Here is a 19452-nt window from a genome sequence, read left to right on the forward strand (position 1 = left end):
CCGGGGCTCAGCGCCGCTGCCCGCCGCGCTCCCCCGCCGCCCCGGCAGAGAGGGGCTAAAAATAAAAACTAATGGAAGGCTGAGAACCTTTTATAATCACAATTTATCGAGTTGTGCGGCTCCCTCTGAAGGGCGTGCGGTAAGAACATAAATAAAGCGAGCCAAAGTTTTTAGCCAGGGTGATTTCAACGTTTGAGCTGCTATTTGTGGAAAGCTCAGCATGAATTGCTAGTCATGACATTTCAGTTCTGTTTTTTTTTCTGAATATACAGTTGAAAGCATTCATAATTTGTGTCTGCATCCCAGTCGTTTTTTGATAAAAGGATTGAATCCTAATGGATGAAAGAATGTACTGGTTGTGGCCTCTTTATATTGTAAAGCAAAAGAAAAGCACTGCTTGCTATGGCCTCATTGATTGAACACCCTGCTGAGATCAGTAGAGTGCACCTGTCCTGATGTCAGAGAGACAATCAAGGTATATATTTTGCCACTGGGACACACTTATTTCCTTGTCTTTTTCAAGCCCCGTGCAAAACCGCATGTATGGCAATGTGCTTAAATACAAGTTAGAAGATGACTGAAATCTTGGCTGACTTGGCAGGGAGTAGAGATGAGCACTGACTGCTCATGTAAACAAAATATACCTACACTGAAGTCCTTCCAAACTGCTCTGTCCCCACTTCTGCATCCTTTACACTGTCCGAGACTGCTCATATCAGCAAGGAGTTGTAAGCGGGGGTCCCTAGAACATGATGGAAAGGCTCTTTCAGGGAAAGTAAAGAAATTCTAAGATGAAGTAATTAACTATTTTCAAACCAGTGAAAATCAGGAGATTTTGAAAAGAAAGTAATAAAAAACCCTAAACCTGAAGTTGTTAAAAGGGGGGAAATGCACCATTAGAAAGCCTGACATTAGAGAGAATTGGAAACTTTGTTATTCCAGTGCCAGGTTTTGGGAATTTGCATGAATACAAGTATGAGGCCTTGTTTTTTACTTAGAAAACTAGCTTTATTTGCTTTTATATGGTATGAAATGGGCTAAGAATAAAGGGTCTCCTTATTCTTATCTCCTTATAAATGGTCATAGTACATCAGCCAGCTTGTTGAAGGCTCTGTTCCTTCATATCAGCCAGGGATGTCAGTTCCCATGTCATGCCAGTGTGATATAGCTGGAGGGCTGGGTCAGGTTATCCTGCCAGCAACGCTGCCTCTACAACCTCCACGAACAGTCCAGTACTGGTCACACTGGGGAAAGAAGTCTTGCAGAATGGGGCCCACTTGGGTTCACCAGGTGATTGCCCCTCCATGGCCCATACCTGGGTAGTATATTCAGGGAGAAGGGCTGGGTGGTGCCAATGACATGGCTAATTCTCATCCCTTGGTAGGAGATGTAGTGTCAGCACCAATGGCAGGTGAAGGGGTCATGATAGAATCTGAAATGACTTGAAATTCCCAACGCTTGCAGTGCAAATGGCTGCAGTGACTAAATACTTATATACCAAGTGCTATGTCTATAAAATTATCATTAGTTTTTCTATTGTCTGTACTTTCTGTCATAAAATGGAAGCTGAGATCTTGAAAAAAAACCCAGTAATATTTTCAAGTAGCTTGCTGGAGATTTCCTGTGTACATGCTTTCTCTTGAGGAGAGTGGGGAGAAAACTTGCAATTCATTATGAGTGAAGGAAAATATGAATCCTACTTTCAAAGGCTTTGCTGTATGATTGATGAACATGTTGAATATCCAACTGAGACTGGAATCGGAGGAGGTTCAGAGTATTTTCTCTTGGAATGGATTGCATCCATTTCATTATCTTCTTCAAGACCAGTGGGAAATAAATGATTGATCCTGAACACAAATATCTGCTCAGGTCCTGCATGGTATTTTCTTAAGAAACAGAACACATATGTATACATTTTAGACGTGATAAATAAAAGAGTAAAGACCAGCACTTAGCATGTACAAAATGTTACCCTGTCTGAAGGACCTTCTCAGTAACTACATCCTGATTGTGACTTATCTAGAGAGACAGTATTAAATGCCATAACAGTTAACTGCTTCAAGAACAGCTTCTGGAGAACTCCTTAAAGAACTCCTCCCTACCATGCACATACCCAGGTTGGTTTCTGCAGTGCAGGACCTTATCCCACCTCCTTTCTCCAATTCATGCTTCAGACAATCTTCAGTTAAATTACAAAATAAATTACCATATGGAAGGAATTTAAATCACGTAATCAATAAAACAGCTTGCAAAGACCCTAATCACTCACCCCTGGGTGACAATAAATCCATGAACAGGCTAGAAAGATTATCTGAATAAAAAGACAGATTCATCAGTACACCATATTAGTACACCCAAGTTACCTGTGCTTTCTGTTCTGAGTGAAAATAGTCAGGTTTGTGTGTTTGCTATGTTGCAGAGAAGAGTAGAAACATAATTTTGTCAGTCTTCCCAAGCTCCATCATACATCAGTGTTTTCATTAATGTTTTTTGTTTTAAAAACTTTTAAAGTCATTGGAGGGACAACATTTCTTGTAAGCATCTTTTGGATAGTCCATGTACTTACTGAACTGTTTGTTGGTCTGTAACAAAACACAAGGATTTCTGAAAATGTCTTTCAGCTCTAATTCCCTTACATATGCAATTTTTCTTGTATCTCCAAACACCACACTAGGATTTTACACAGACTATATGAATCACCGCAATGATAGCTGATAATATGCATCAGTTGTCCAGGATAATAACACAGTTGTCTCTTCTAATCAACACAGTTATCAATTCAGAAAATGCAAACCTCTGTATAATACGCGCTTTTTTTTCTTAGTAAGGTCCTCAATTGGATAATAAATTCACTGGGATTACAAGGAACAGTTGTCTCCCTCCAGTGAGAACACAGATGGTTGGTTGTAAGAGGAGCAAAGTTTACATAAATGCTTGTTAAAGGAAAGAAACCCATAAAGAGTCCAGTATGCTATGATTACATTTGGTTTTTATACAAAAATCATGAATGTATTTATAGAAAGTAGAGGAGGTATTACATTAATCAAGTAAAATGTGTTTAGAAGTTTTGTTGAAGGTTAATATGTATCTCTTAGTGAGCCAGAGAAGAACACATTAAGCTTCGTAAACTGATCGTTGATTAGACTGACGTCAGTGAAAATGTAATTAGTCTTATATATTCCTGGACATATGGAACGGATGTTGCAAAATAGCCAGGAATTAATTTCCTTGATTACTTTTTTTCTCTCGTTTTATTGTGAGGTTCATGCTTTGACTGTAAAACTCTGGAAGTTTAAAGTGGTAGAGGCTTGAAAACGTGCACAGGAGTTTCTGTGCTGTTCTGCAGCTGGGCTGGAGGTTTAAAGCCCCAAATCTCTGAAGAGCAGAATGGGAAGAAAAAAATCATGCTTGTTGCTGAAGGTTCAAGAGAGTGCTCTTGGTCAGTCTGAGATAGTCAATCTGCCAGGAAGGCATCACCAAAGAAACTATCTGGGCTTGAGCCTAGCACACTGTTCCTGGACCTCCTGTGGGTCTGCTCTCTTTTGGATGTCTGCAGTCTGCTCTGACTCCCATCATCCTAGTCCTCTGCTTTAGCAGATCTTTTTTAAGTGCCATGGCTGTTTTTCATTTCATAACTGGCTTGTGCTGAGCAAGGTCTTGTTTTGTCAGGAGATACATTAAGCTACTTAAAACAGACAGGACAAATGCTTTTGGCAGAAACACAGGTTTGTGGGAGATTTTCACTTTGCAGAGGTGCATTTCTCAACTGTGAAACAGCTGTGCCCAGAGAGATCAGATACATGTGATCATGTTGTTTACTATTTCAGTAATTATATGTACTATACCGTCCTTTGTGGTATGCCCACTTCTTTCTTGCATAACTAAATCCCTGCCTGGGGTTGCAGAGTGATGCAAGGATGCAGTTTACTAGACAGCCCTGGTCCCTTATATGGCTTCTGTGGATATTGCCTGTGGTGACTACAAAAGAATAATTGATCAAAGGTTCAGTGTGTTTTGGTGGGTCTTTTTAAATTAAGTGGTATACATGGCTTGCTGTCAAAAGTTGGGGCACACTCCTCTCACCAGTGCACTAACATGTGTCCAAATTGGCTAGAGGTGAGTCTGAGCACAGACAGCATCGTGGGCTGGTGTGGCTAAGACACAGAACCTGCTGGCCAGGGCCACCTGCCTTGGGCAATCCAGCCCAGATGCACAGTTGTGGCTGCATTGACTGGCCCATCCTCTGTCACGAGTCCACACTATGGTTCAGGCCCATGGCAGCTGCCACAACTCACATCAGGAGTGATACTTTAGCAGGTCTGCCCTCAACCTTTCACAGTCACCTGCAAGACTCAAAACCCCGTTTTTGGAAGCCAAGTACAAATGCAGAAATCCCAACTGACCAGCCAAGCAACTCTTTCTAATCAGGTTTTAATGCATACCAATTCTTTGCTAGCTCTCCACAGCATCCTGCACCAAGATGTGCTTTAGTAGAAATTGTGAGTAGGTCTGGCAACACTGTAACTTGAACCCAGGCACGTGAACTTATTTCCCCAGGGCTGGGCAGAAGACTGCAGCAATCATTTTCAGGACTTTGCTCAGATACAGGTTCAACTTCCTTTAAATACAATGGAAAAGTAGCAAAGAATCCGCAGATAAATTTGCATACCAATATCCTATTTCCTTAAACCATGAAAGGACTAAGAATAAGTATATAACAAATTAAACTCTATCTCCAGAGAGGCAGAAACCTCTAGTGTGCATCCTGCGCAGTCTCTCCACCTTTTTTTTTTTTTTTTAATAAATTTATTCATTACCATATTTCATTAATAACAGACCTCTTGTGGCTTGGGTTTTAGGACTGTTAAAAGGCTGGCAGTAGGCAGTAGTTGAGTTATTTGTATAGAAGAGTGCTAATGAATTACGCTGGACTTCCTATGTCAATTTAATCAACATAGCCTTTAAAGTTCAATGCTTAGTGTTATTATAATAATCAAAGTTGAAATTATATATAAAGTCTGATTAAAATATTTTACACAGCTTTCTATTATATGCTCTCTATAATATGCAGTCTATAATATGCCATTCTGAGCCTGCCTGGATCATTCTTTGACTTCTCATGAGTAATATGGAAAAATAAGCAACAAGAATTGCAGACTCTACCCTGCCTTCTACAGATTAAAGATCATAAAAACTTAATTGCTACTTCTGATCTGACTAATGCTTTCTCTATTCCAGTGCTTTATTTCAGGTAGAAGCCAGAAACATATGCTTTGAGAAACCACACAGGGAAGTAAGAGAGAACAACTTGCGCAGGGACAACATTTTCTTTTATTCTCCTATTATTTTAAGTTTGGGCAATTGGGCAATAAACTGAAGCCAGAAGTCTTATATTTTAAGATGCTTTGTAATACAACTAAGCACTTTCATTTCCTGAATAAACAGCTCATCCTTTTCTATATTTCTCCAACCTTCGACTTCAGTAGTAATATCTGATAGTGACTTTCACCCAACTTTACATGTCCGTTTTTCTGTTTCCCTTCAGACTGTTATGTGTCATTGGATGAAAAGATAACTAAGCATGGCTCCATTTCCTTCCTTGGACAATTCATTGATTTTTGCATCACTAACATATCTGCAGCTTGTCCCCCAGCACTGGAGGGTTGAAACATTTTCATTAGCATGAAGCAGAAGTCTTACACAGCAGAAATAAAGGGAGGTATCTATTCTGACAGCCAGGGTTGTCCTGCTCCTCATTTCCTAGGAGTTCAAGCCACTGATGGACCTCTGCTCAGATGCAGCTCCTGGGACCTTTGCGCCCTGAGAGGGAAGGTGACTGAATCACTGGCATGAGATCTGTAAAGACGCTTGGGCACACAGGAGGGACACCTTGTTCCTTCTCATGTTTGCCTGCACTTCTCAGCAGTCAGACAGCTGTAAAACCTTTATTGCTAAAATTGTCTCGTTTCCTCTTTAATCAGAATTCAGAACAAAAATAATACTTTACATAACAAGGAGAAAGAGAGAACAGATAGAAAAATCTTCTGGTAAAGGGCAATAGATCATAAACCTTAACTCATCATCAATGCTAACAGAGAAGTTTGGGAAAGGCGCCCTGGATAATGCAAATCTACCTGAACTATTGAGATAAACCCTGAACTTGATATTTTTTTCCCTTCTGTAGGGTTCTTCTGTCCTCTTGATGAACAAAAGTGCTCATGCTTTCATGAATATCTTCTTTGCTAAAAGAAAAAAGCAAGAAAAATGCAGAGAACATGCCAAGTGGAAAGGCAAAGGTAGATGGAGAGAATTAAGGACGTTAAGTTAGCTTACACATTTCCCATTCATTTTTACTTTTTCTAGTAGTAATATTGATGGCAAATATTCAAGTGCTATAAAATATTCTTGTTGTTAGCTTAGTTTCCGGGAGCAAAAATAGTTTAAGACTGGGGGTTTGTTTCTATAGAGAATGAGCACCGAGAGTCATAAACTTACCTTGACTTTTTTGAAGGGAGATAGAGTATAGGGGTTTTTCTTGAGACTTTCTTCAGTTTTATTAAAAACATTTTGGATTCCTTACTAGTAAAATTAATGTTCTTGGTGATATGTTTCAATAATATTTCTGTAGAGGGCAAGAAACTAAACCCCGCCAGTTTTGTGAGATATTAAAAATGTGCCAGAACTGTGTGTGCCAGTTCAAGACCTGGCCAAGGTTGCCTTGGTCAGCAACCCCGAGATGTCTCAAAGTCCTCAGAGAAATCTGCTGTTATTTGCTGCTCAGTCACAACCATTTTCCTTCAGAAACATCATCTCCTCTTTCATCTGGTAGCTCATACTCTGTCAGGTACAGAACTATAGAGTAAACTACAGTGATGGTTTTGGTAACTAAATGCCCATACCATTCACAGTATTATAATTCACTATTATGGATTATAGAAAGTTGAGGAGTTAGCCCAGAATGACTGTGTTTTCAATAAATGTAATTTTTCATTATTTTCAATATAATAAAAATAACATTTGTCTTTGCAGTAACTATTTTCCTCCCCTTATCTAAAAGTACCGGGTTTTTGTAACTACATACTATTGGGGTGTTGATTGTCATTAAACCAGCTCTCTGGAACTGTAAAGGGCCCCCGACAGGGAGCACAGGTGGTGAGTTAGTTCTCCACCAACACAGAGATTTAAGGAGTGTGCTTCAGTGGATCTCTCGAGTTCAGTGAGGCTGAAAACAGACCCAGAATTAAAAGTGTATGTACACCTTTCACTGCATAGACAGCATCCAGACCGTTACATATGTGGATCGTTATAAACTGAACCATCAATATAAATAAAAATAGAGGGTTTTTCCTTACTTTTTCCTATAAATAAAAGGATTTCTTCACCACATTAGGAAGTCTTGGGGGAACTGTAGGAGAATATTTGTAGAGGGGACCCTGTGGACTTCAACAGAAACATCTGTGTGTTTTTAATGCAGTGTATTGGGTTAAAGTAAGCTTAATATTTCTTCTTCTAAACTCCTTTATCAGAGCAATTTTGTTTCAACTTTTGACTGTGAGCTGGAGGAAGAAGAAAAATTAAGCCATTATAACTCCTGATAATTCTTTTAGTATTTACAGACATCTATGAAAGTTAATGGCTTGAGCATTTCAACTGTCTGCTTGAGTTAGGAATCAGCACAAGATCTGTGTTAATAGCATGCTCTTACGAGCTACTGGAACTAATTTTATTTTGATAAGCTGGGATAGATACCATGTACCTGCACTTCTGTGGAGGGTCTGAAATTATAGATTTTCTCATCACCTGTTGATGCAGTGGTTCCTGACACCTCTCCTCCCCTGCATTTTATCTCCATGGGTCACCACAGTTCACTGCGGATCTCTGGAACAAATGACATGGAAAAGAAGGCAACTCACTCATTGGTGGCAGAGTTCTGAATTTTTAGTGCATTATACAGTTTATAAATGCTGAATGCTGTCTGTGGAAGAAATGAGGTTGCTTTCTCACATCCTAAACACTGCCCATTCCCTCTAGAAGAGCTGCTTCACACTGTACATAAGGTGCTGGGTTTTATCGCGGTACAGATGGAAGCAGCAGCAGTGACTGGCGGTGCCGGTCCCAGCCTCAGCACGTGTTGCCTTTTTCCCTCATGCCTGCATGCACTTCCTCTCACACAGTTGTTGTTGTTTAAAATATCTTCTACTCAAATCTGAATTTGTGTTTTGTAAACCCAGAGCAGAAAATCCAATAATGCTCCAATATTTGGACAAGCTATCTCCTCCATAATATGTCCTGTTTTCCCCTTTTCATGATACATACTGGGGTGCCTACAAAGCAGTTATCTTCCTCCTCTACACTAATGAGAAGGTGGATGTGTTCCATCTATTTGCAAGAGAAGCAAGATTTTGGGATTTTTTAAATTATTGTTTTATTTCTGTATCAGAATAAGAGGACAGTTGGGAATTTCTAGGGCTTTCTGGGGGACCTTTGTCCAGTCTCTCATTAGGGCACTCTAGGCACCATCCTGCAGGGGCTGAGCCCAGGTGCAGAACTGGGGGCTGATAATGGAATCCATCAACAGCTCCCAACATGGTAGGGGATGAACCAGGGCCAGAGGCCATCCAAGAGGCCCAACCAACAGCAAAAGGGATGAAACCAGGGATATAACTGGAGACAATCTACAACATGCATTTAAGGGGTCCATCCAGGAAGCATGCCTGTAGTGCCACTGGAGCAGGGACCGATCACCCCAGGCTGAGCTGAAATGGGGTCCTGGGCCATGGGCAGGCATGTGGGGAGGCCTTATGTGGGGCTGGGCAGGTCCAGTAAGGCCTCTTAATGCCCCCAGAGCTCCTCTCCTATAACTCTGGGTAGCACTGTGGCTGTAACCAGCAACAAGAGCCAGTGGTCAGTTCTGACTTGACAGTGAAAAATCTTGCATTTTTATTCTTACTGCTGAACTCTATGCTGCTGCCTGTTCTTGAACATGTTTTTGTTTCTCCATCCATAAAAGGAGGATGATACATCTCATTGGGAAGGTATATGCCTTAGCTGCTTGCTGAAACTTTGCAAAATGAAAATGCTTTCTAAGCATTGTTAATTAGTTATTACATTGTTGCTGAAGGAATGTAAAACATCTTGAAGGAAATCTTGGCCTTACTGAGAGAGCAGAAAAATCTCCTTTGCTTTTCCTAGAACACAGATTTTAAGTCTCATACCAACTGCATATATCAACAGGGAATCACTTCATGCTCTTGTCCTTGATTATGTGTCCTTGGAAGATGCTACATCCATAAGTTTTTAGGCATATTAAATTCATACATTAAAGCATTTCTCAAAAATTGACAGTTGCATCTCTTTCAAAACAATAGAAAAACCCTAACAAATATAATACACTGAACTATGCACACATTTCTTCTTGGAGAAAGAGAGTGAGCAAATAAACACATAGTGTATTTCACTTGCACTGCTGACAGCATAGTTAGAAGGTGCTCAGAGCTCATTATGAGGATCACAAGAGAACAACCTGATAGAACAGAAAAGTGATGCACTAAATATCATTAAAGAGATTCCTACTGACCGCAGCAGACTTCAGATCAGACAAACCCAATCTGTACCTTATACAGAGAATTAAAGGCAATGCTGACAAACACGTAATCTGAATCTGCACATATCCGTATGGAGAAGTACCTAGAGTGCCTAGGTCAGTATTTTATGAATCTTCCTGACTACATCTGTACAAAAGAGTAAACTTGTATGTCTTTAAAATAGCAACACTATATATAGTTTCTGATTGCTTGGTTATTCTGAGTACTCTTCTTAAGTAACATCTTTATTACTGGCATATGTCCTCTGACTTTCCACAAAGGAGTATAAAGCAAGAACTGGATTGCAATATAAAGTTATACATAGTGTTAAAAATTAGTAGAATTTATAGAATGTAACTCTGAATCTTGACGGTCATTTGATCTGTCTTCAAAGACAAATCAAGACCATCTATGGCTACAGCTTTCCCAACACAAAGCTGTATAACTGTTCTACAAAAAAATGCAGTAGTGAAGGTCTCTAACTCCCTCCAGACAATCTCTTCTGCTGTCTGATTGTTGATATTGTTCAGCAAGTTGCCTAATCTAAATTTACTTTCGCTATAATTTAGATCTCTTACTTTACTCATCTCCCAGTGGATCTGGAGAAAAGTCTATTACCTCCTTCTTTTCCTCACCTTTCTGAGTCATGTCCTGTTTATTCACTGTCATACTCAGATTCCTTTCTGAGGAACTGTTACCTACTCTGTTATTTCTCCTCTTGTTCTGCTGCAGTGTGTTACAAATGTGATGCTCTATGCTTGTTGGTACTGAATTGTGCTCTATTGTCTGAATTCTGTCATAGTTTGTCCAAATCTTTTTAATCTTATCTCCTGAAGTACTCACAGCTTGGCATTGTCTGCAACTTGAGGAAAGGTACAGGTCACAAGTGACTAGAATACCAAGTCTTTCAATGATACCAGGAAACCTTAATCAATATATCTTCCATGCTGGCTGTGAATCTTTGACGACTATTCTTTCATTGCATCTATCCAGCTAGCTGTGCACTCACCTTCCTGCACTTCCAACCAAACTGGGTTTTCCTAGAGTATTTATTAGACTCTCATAATGTCAAAAGGCTTGCTGAGATGCAAAGAGATGATATCTACTGCTTTTTCCCTGTCCATAAGGTTTCTTAGCCTGCCAGAGAAGAAAAATAAGATGAAGTAATTATGGTTTGTCCTTGACAAGCCCATGGTGATTGTTGGTTATGACCATACAAATTTGAAGTGCTAATGGGGAGACTGCTTGATTGTCCGTTCTTGGGTTTATTTTATTCTTAAATCTCACAGTCTATCTAGAAATTCTATACATGGCCTCCTTGCTTTGAAAAGGCATAAACTGGGCTTATTCTTTCCCTATCTTGTGAACTCTCAACCTTTTTCAAAGATCTTTGCTAACAGATCTGGTATCAGCTAAACTTGATGGAATTTGCGTATCAAAAAGAATTTATCTTATCCAAGAAATTCTCTAGCCTGTTATGTCTTATAATAGCCTGTGTTCCTACACCTTTTTGTTGCTGTTAACAACCTGTGATCAGATTAGAATGACTTTGAAGTGAGAACCAAAACAATAAAAATCCATCTTTCCCAGAATACCCTACTATCAGCTTTCTTCTCTCCATTTTCCCATTCATCAGTTATCTTCCTAGTTGCATTATTTCATGCTAAGCAATCTTCCTTTCTGCAATTAGCCCTCTTCACTTCAAAGTGATATTAGCATTTTGTTCAGATTACTTTTAAAATAAAGCTCTTGGCTACCTCTTCATTCCTCTCATCACTGATACTTCACAATGTGCTTCTACTGAATCACTTGATACTATATTCTTGCATTTAATTCACTTAATGCATTTCATAGCCAAGGCATCAGTGTATGTGGATATCTCTCTGGGCCATATGACACAGGAACATGTGCATCAGACATTGGGCTCACACTGCCACCTAATCCTGTCCCCCCAAGGCCTCCTATTTAGCAGCTTGTGTGAATTACCGCATCACTCATGGCCTCTTAAAATTCAGCCTCATCCAGCAAATCAGCTCTTTGATCATCTAACAATTCAACATGGCCTGTCTCCAATTACAGATCTACCATGCTAATAATCCTTGACTACAGCACTCGTTTGTAATCATCTCAAAATTATTGGTTTTAATTGATATTTTTTCAACAGAACAAACTGAAGTGGATGTGCTAACATGTTTTATAATCTGAAAGAGCAGTGGTAACTTCTCTGATGGTGTGGGAGAGAGTCAGAACAAAAAGGGATGATCCAGGTTTTGTTTCATTTTCCTGCTGCCACCTGGGGAAGAATTAGGTCCTGTTTACAGTTGCTCAGATAAACTAATTGCAGTGTTAGTTAAATACTACAGTTGTACAGTTGGAAAACAGCATCTGCTATAGTTGGTATGGACTGAGGTGGGTATATGCTGCCCAGAGGTTTTTTATGGATTACTTTCACAGCCTGACCCTTTTCTTCTCTGTAGATTATCAATTCAGTGGTATTGCTGATTCTGCTGAGTGCCCTGACTGATCCTGACCAGTACCACCTAACCAGTGCTGAATTAGGAGGTGAATTTGAATTTATGGATGATGCCAGTAAGTACAAACTGCCTAAATACTAACACTCATTGTTTCAGCATTTGTGCAACTGTCATATCATTTTAATAATTACTGTCCTTTAATTATTGCTTCACCTTGGTATCTTACAGATGCATTTTTATTGTGAAAGGTATATTCATGGCACAGTTCAAACTGGTTACCTAGTAGTAACCTTATCTCCCACCAATTATTAATCCATCTGCTCTTCTGTGTCCTGGCTTGACAGGGGTGCCGAGCCAACCCTTGACATGAAGATGTTACCCCTGAGCATTATGCTGAAAGCCTGAGGGGGATTTTGCAAGACACAGGGAGACAGAGTCTCTGCACCTGCCGTCACTCTGTCCTGTAGTGCCTGCATATGCATAAGAGTCCATACAGCTGTTCATGTAACTGGCTGAATGAGTTCATTCATGTTGTACATATTTACACACCCCCCATGTGCACATGACATGATTTGCACAAACCTGTTGTAATAGATGCAAGTATAAATATTAACTGTATAATCATATGCATATTAGCAATAACACAGGGCTGCTTCCTTCTCTCACCACAGGGCATCATAGAAAATCTTCAATACAGTTTCAGGGAAGGGTGAGCCAGGCCATTTGTCTCCTGCAAAACCCTCCTGTCCTTTGCAAATGTTTCCTTCTTCCGCGACTGTTTCAAATTCTTTGGTGGTGTTGGGTTTGTTGATTTGCTTTAACCATTTAATTTGTATCTAGAAAAGTTTTCCCTCAGTGTGATTTTGACAAAAATGTCTTGTTTATTATCATTTCTGGCACAAGATTGTTACATTCAAGGTATCTCACTGTAATCTGAAACAAGGTCTCCTGCCAGTTACACTGATGTCTTGCTGCTGGGAATCACACCAATCCACAGCAAAAGGCTCTAAGTCATTTCCTCATTCCCACTGAAGCCAATAAAAATATCAGTAGGAAAAGGAATATCCCCATAATTACACCCATGATGTGTCAAAACTGCTGGGTATCAGATAAAGTATGCTTATTTCCACAAGGTCTTTAGTGCAGATGTGCCTTGAGGGCCTACATTTAATTAATAATAAGGGGCAATTGCTACCTTATTGTGTCTTCATTGAAAAACTACCTACAACTTTCAACTTAAAATCTTTTTATATAACTGGATTTAACAAGTAAGTAAGGACCATAGTAGATACAGATGGGCTCCTAGCTGATTCTGACATATTAAAACTGACTGCCTTGTCCTAATTCTCAGAGATTAACCTTGGTAATGACTGTCTGTCAGTGTGGTTTTATATAGCCTACATCACAGGCCTGCCAGTGCCCAAGGCTTTAAAATAGTAATTCTGTTTTGTAATACAATAGCTGTCAGATCAAGTACATCGGGGATTTCCATCTACACTTGAAAATTGTATTTTCTATATTTTTTTATTAAGGCTTCTGAAATGAACCCTGCAAGACTGTAAAAGGATGGCTTGTGGGCCAAGCAACCTCATTTCCATTCAGTAAAGGGAACATTTCACAGGCAGTTAAATTACAAATGAACATTTGAATTAATGTCTCCTTTTATTCTTTGCCTCCCTCCAGTTTAATGCCTTACTGACTAAAGGCAGCTGAATTAAACTACTGGCTTTTATAGTTACTGGAAATAGCTGTTAGGAGATTTTTTTTTTTCTTTAAATATGACTATATTTGTTCAAATCTGAGGAAATGTTTTCTTATGACATAAATCATCAGACAAACTTCCACATGCTCGTCTCTTGTCCCACTTTTGTCTTTTTTGAAGAAATGTTTCCCAGGTTAGCTGCATGTGCTGAAATTCTTTGATATGAAACCTTGTGTATGAAATAGAGGAAGATACATCAATTTTTATGTTAATGAAGGTCCCAAAGTTGTTATCTATATGTACTTGTATTGACAAATAATAATGATGGAAATATCAGTAGCTGTTATTCTCATTACTACTTTTGATGTTCCTATCAATAGCAAATTAAAAAAAATGCAGACATGGAGTTTGCATGTAAAACTGTAGCTTCCTTTTCCTCCCTCCTCAGATAGACTCCTTCATAAATGAGCTGAAAATATGAGCAGGATATAAACTTTTCATCTGAGTCACAGTAGTGGAATTATGTCTAACCTGAAGTCAATGACATTTTCCCTTGACTTCCAAGAAACCAGGATTTCCCCAATATTTGTATTCCTATTTATTACTGGCTGTGCTCAGGCCTGGTTTATGGAGAATTTTCAATTTTCTTTTCCAGAAGTGGGAGAAATTCCTGTCACATGCAGAGCCAGAGACTGTCTAATGCAAATTGCTTGAAAATGCCAGTGCAGCATCAGTTCTGTGGATGGCTGCTCAGCCTTAATTTCAGGATCTAGCATGGTTCCCAGGGTGTTACCAGAGGCTCCAAAATGCCTGTTTGATTAAGCAGATAAAGGATTTCCATGATCACTTAGAAAAAGCTGTAGGTTATAGCTTTTCCCTTCTATTCTAGAAAAAGAAACATGGGGGGGAGGAAAGTCTGCCAAGACTTGCCATGCAGCAGATGGAGGTACTGGAAGACACCAGTGTGTGTGGTTTGGCTGGCTCTCCGAGAAGTACATCTGGGAGCTGGGGAAAATGCTGGGCTTCCTCCTGTGCTGGATATTCAGCTAAGCCCATTTAGTCTCATCTTTCTTTTTATTATTTCCTTAGGACCTGAGGGAGTTTATGAACTAGAAGCTGGACTAGGGAAAATTAGAAATGTGTGAGCTGCCCAGTGTAACACTGCTGCTATTAAAAGACTAATAATCTCTGGGCAGGAGAAGGAAAAGCCCTATAAATCATTTTGGCCTCCCAGAGGGTTTCACCTGAGCCTCCTGCTCACTTTCTCCAGATACACAGACTGTGATTCTGACATGTTAACAGCCCAACAAGCAGTGAGTGTTGCTCGGTTTTATTTACTGCCTTCACAGTGTCACAGATGTGTGTCATACTTCATAAGCCTTATGACAACAAGGACTGAAATACTATGTGTGCCCTATAGAAACTGAGGGGAAGTTTGACACTGATGTCAGGCAGCTCAGGGCAAAATCTATCTGTGTCCCTACATTGGGATCAGCAGACAAATGGGTAGGGCAGGATAACATGATGGTCTCATGACAGGCATGCAGGGCTTAAAAAGGTTAATTCAAATAGAAAAGAATTAATAAAGAAACCTACAGACAGCAGGCTTGGATTTCTGTTGGGGGGTAAATGGAAGTGCTAGAGTAAGTACCCTTTCTGCCCCAATCCATCAACACCACCCATGTAGCATGAACCCCATATCAGAGGGAGGGAAGAAGAAACTAGATCCTTGCCCCAGCATAGCATATTCAGGGCTGCGTCTTCCCCTCGATCCTTATCCTCTAGAGTTAATAAGATGGGCTCAAAGGTGCAGAAAACTCTTTCCTTCTTATTGGCCTTCTGTCTTTGGTGGAGAGAAAAAGCCACTGCCACGTGTGTTGCGACCTAGGAGGCTGCACAGTGACTGGCAGCAGCAGCACCAAGCTTATACAAGCAGCTTGGAGGAGAGAGTGAGGCAGTAATCCTTAGCTGGCAGTAAGAAGGCCAGGCTGATGGATAAATGAGGCTAGGAGGGTGGGCAAAACTGCCTGAGGATTGCAGGCTGCTAATCAGCAGCTTTCTGTCCCCCGCTGCCAGAGCTCTGAGCCAATGATTAACTCTGGGCCTGGGGCAGGTGATGAGCTGGAGAATTTGAGGTCTCCATCACTCCACACAGGTCCTGGCTCAGGGACTGGCCTTGCTGGCTGCTCTTCCCTGTCCCCACATCACCTGCCACCAGCCTCCTCCGCAAGAGGAGAAGGGAAAGTGAGGAAATGCTTGTAAGATGGGTTTGAGGGAGCTCCAGCTGCAGAGCTTGCCATGCACATAAGCACCTCATGGCAGGAGATCTGCCCAGCCCTGGCAGCATCTTCTCCACAATGTGTCAGTAAGGTAGGATCTCACTGCAAGATATAAGAGCAAAAAACCCAGCTGGTTTCTTCAAACCCAAGCAGAAAACAAAAATCTGTCTAGGACAATAGGCAGTAAAACCACTGCAGTGGTCCAAGTACAGCCCTTCTAGCCATGAATGCCACAGAAAGTACAGGATGGCTGGAAAAAAATTTACACACCCCTTTTAGCTTCTCATTTAATGTGCTACATATCTAGTTTCATCCTGATTAATTGAAGCCGACACAGCTCAAAAAACCCAATGAAGCCCTAAATGAGAAAGAACCAGCTTGAGCCAACTAGGACTTGGCACGGCGGAGCACCGCTAGAGAGATATGGGAGATGGAGAGCACAAGTGTGTCAGACCAGAACTTCAATGTCAAGTTTATTGCAGTTTGCTAAGCTCTGGCTCCAAACCAGTACTGCTGCGGTCATAAGCAAATTGAGGCCTGTGACTGCTGCATCTGCTGCAAATGACAATGACAGCAGCTTCCCCTTGGATACAGTGAGTAGGTGACTGGGATTAAGAACAGACAGAATAAATGTACAGTGCCTTCAAACTGATGATTAAAATAAAAATATTGATCCAAAAGCCTCTTTTACAAGATGTTTCAATTGAGGTTAGTGGCTACATGCAGCCATTCCCACTCCTCTCCTTTTCTTTCATTACCTCCATTTTACTTGGTCTATTCAAAATCATTTTGATTTCACAGGGTGTATGTGGACAGCCAGAGCAAATGACCGCACAGTTAAGAGTGTCTGAAGAGGCTTCCGTACCTTTTATTAGTACAGGGTGTTTTTGTGGGTGGTTCTTCCTCTTGAGGGCAGAATCCAGATCACTTCTAACAGGCACAGCACAACCTTACAGCTCCTAAAAAGCTGGAGACTGATCGTGGCAATGCAGCTCAGATGCCTGTGCTGGATGTCTGGATTCTCTACCCAGTCAAAGAAGAGGAGGTGCCCCTGAAGAGGAATTTTTGATGCACTGAGAAGTCATCCCCTCTTGAATTATGAGCAGGGAGCCCAGCTGTCTCCTGATGGCATTTCCAAACATCCACAAGCTGAGCTGCATAAAGCCACCAGGTAGGAAGCAGTGAGCACAGGGGTGCAGCTAACCTCAGCGCTGAGTGTTGGTGCCTCTCCTGGGTGAGTCCTTCTTATTATAACAATAAGTTAAAAATTCAAGCTTTTCACTGGAAGGGCATCTGGACTCCAGGCCCTCATCAGACTACAGTGGTTTAAATGTGCTCCTCCACATGTCCAGGAGAGGGGCCCCATACATTAGGTTAGGAATGAGCCTGCTATAGGGCTTCTTCTGTTGCATTTGAGGCCCTATGCAATCACAAGGACAAATTCTGGAGGCAAGAAAGAGAGAGAGAAAGAATCCTGAAACCCACAACACAGGCAGTGTCCTGGAAAATGGGAGACCTGGGTTCCTAAATCCTTAATTCTGACTTTGGTAGGCACGGTATCCAAGGAAAATTTAGCCCAATGTACATAAGCACACTCTGGAGATGCCCTCAAAAGCCAGCAACAGTTTTCTCTTGCTCATTTTCCCACCAGCTTCAGAAGTCTCAAGTTCTTTTCTGCATCAAAGGCCAGCAGAAATCTGGATTATTGCCAGCAGGACCTCTGCACTACTGCAAAGTTCATGTTCCTTCACACAGAGGAGGATCAAGGACCCGGTCCTTTGTCTTTTACATGGATGATCATATGGTAGGCTGGAAAAAATGATAGACAAGACTTAGTGTCTGTCCTTCCTTTTCAGCTGTGACCTGGTGGTTGTAGGTGCAACCTATTCACAGCCACCATTCAGGACCTTTCAGGCACTCTGATGTAGGCTCCAGGGCACCTACTCAGAACTTCATTTTGTTGCAGCCAGAGAAGTGGAGGGACCATCCCATGATGTGGGATGCTCCTCATCATGTGCTGGAGTTAGATGTTGTGGCAGCCCTGTGATCAAATGGAGGCATCTTGAATGTCTCCAAAGTCAAGCAGTGGTGGGTAGGGAACAGCCTGAACACCATCATGTATTTGTGTGTCTCAAGTCCACCAAATATCTCATCAAGATGCATAGTTTAAATGCGCCTGGTAACAGTAATGGGAACACAGAATCACAGAATCAACTAGGTTGGAAAGGACCTTGAAGATCATCTAGTCCAACCGTTAACCTGACAGTTCCCAGCTACACCATGTCCTTAAGTGCTAAATCAGCAAACAGCAAATACCTCACAGATACTGACAGAGGTGGGATCTCTAAAGTCATGTCCTTTCTACCTCATGTCCTCTCTCTCCTGTGCACTAGCTTAGCCTTGGAAAAGTAGTTGCAATGTTCAGTTGTGTTCCCAAACTCACTATAAGGTCAGGTTCAGAAATACACTTCTGGTATCCTGACTATGGCCTGCAATGATATAAAGGGAGGTACAAAAAGACTAAACATATGTAATTTTTTTTCCCCCAGGAGCAACTTCTACCTGTTCATGGCTTAGGAACTTTGTAAATCTAATGGAAAGTTAATTGAAAGCTGAGTGTCAATAGAAGAAAAAGATAGGAGTCCTGTAATTAATTCAATCAAAACTTTAAAGAATATTTTCCTTCCTTTGCTACTTCACCTTTCCTGAGAGTTATATGTCTTCATTAATGAACTGTATACCTCTGTAGTATTCTTGGTTAAAACCAAAAATTTCCAAGATGTTATTTCTGCTCTAAAATGCCTGTACCTGCTTTTAAAAATTCGTTTCTCTTTTTTCAGATTTTTTAGAGATAAGTGAGCAATGGTATGCAGCAGCTACTAGTGAACAACCAATCTGTAGTGCAGAAAAGTGGACACTTTCTGACTACAGATGTCATCATCACTGGCAAAATAGTCTTCTTGTGAAGACTGCTTGTGATTTTTGAAAATCCTCAGAAAAATTAAACCATTCATTGCATCTCCACAGCCTCATAGAGGCTGCAGAGGCTTGCACAGTGTCATCACTGTCTGTGCTTCTCATATTTAGGAAGTTTCCTGCAAGAGCCAGATTTCCTTCAGCAATGGCTGATTGATACATCTGACCCCATCTCCACCCACTTCCCACCCTGCCCTTGGAGACAGCAAAATAACTGAACCTCTGAATTTATGTGCAAATATTTTGATGTGTTTCTCTTCCAGATATGTGCATTGCCACAGCAATTTCTCTTCTTATGATTCTGATCTGTGCAATGGCTACATATGGCGCATATAAGGTAATTGATTCTATTCAGAGAAGACATGAATCAAGTGAACTATACAAGTCTGTAAAAACAAAATTAAGAAAATTGCTTTCTAAAATTTCTTCAACTGCGG

At 40.8% G+C, this 19452-nt stretch overlaps 1 protein-coding gene across 1 annotated transcript in view; it reads left to right on the top strand.

Annotated features, from left to right (window-relative positions):
* LAPTM4B (lysosomal protein transmembrane 4 beta) overlaps positions 1-19452 on the top strand; it is a 60948-nt gene that overhangs the window by 4263 nt on the left and 37233 nt on the right. Inside the window, exons 2-3 of the mRNA XM_026841545.1 lie at positions 12062-12173; positions 19279-19352. Coding sequence (XP_026697346.1) covers positions 12062-12173; positions 19279-19352 — 186 coding nt within the window. The remainder of the gene's footprint in view (positions 1-12061; positions 12174-19278; positions 19353-19452) is intronic.

The sequence above is a fragment of the Athene cunicularia genome (genome assembly GCF_003259725.1).
Source record: "Athene cunicularia isolate RWA chromosome 2 unlocalized genomic scaffold, athCun1 chr2_part1, whole genome shotgun sequence".
In the NCBI taxonomy this organism is placed as follows: domain Eukaryota; kingdom Metazoa; phylum Chordata; class Aves; order Strigiformes; family Strigidae; genus Athene; species Athene cunicularia.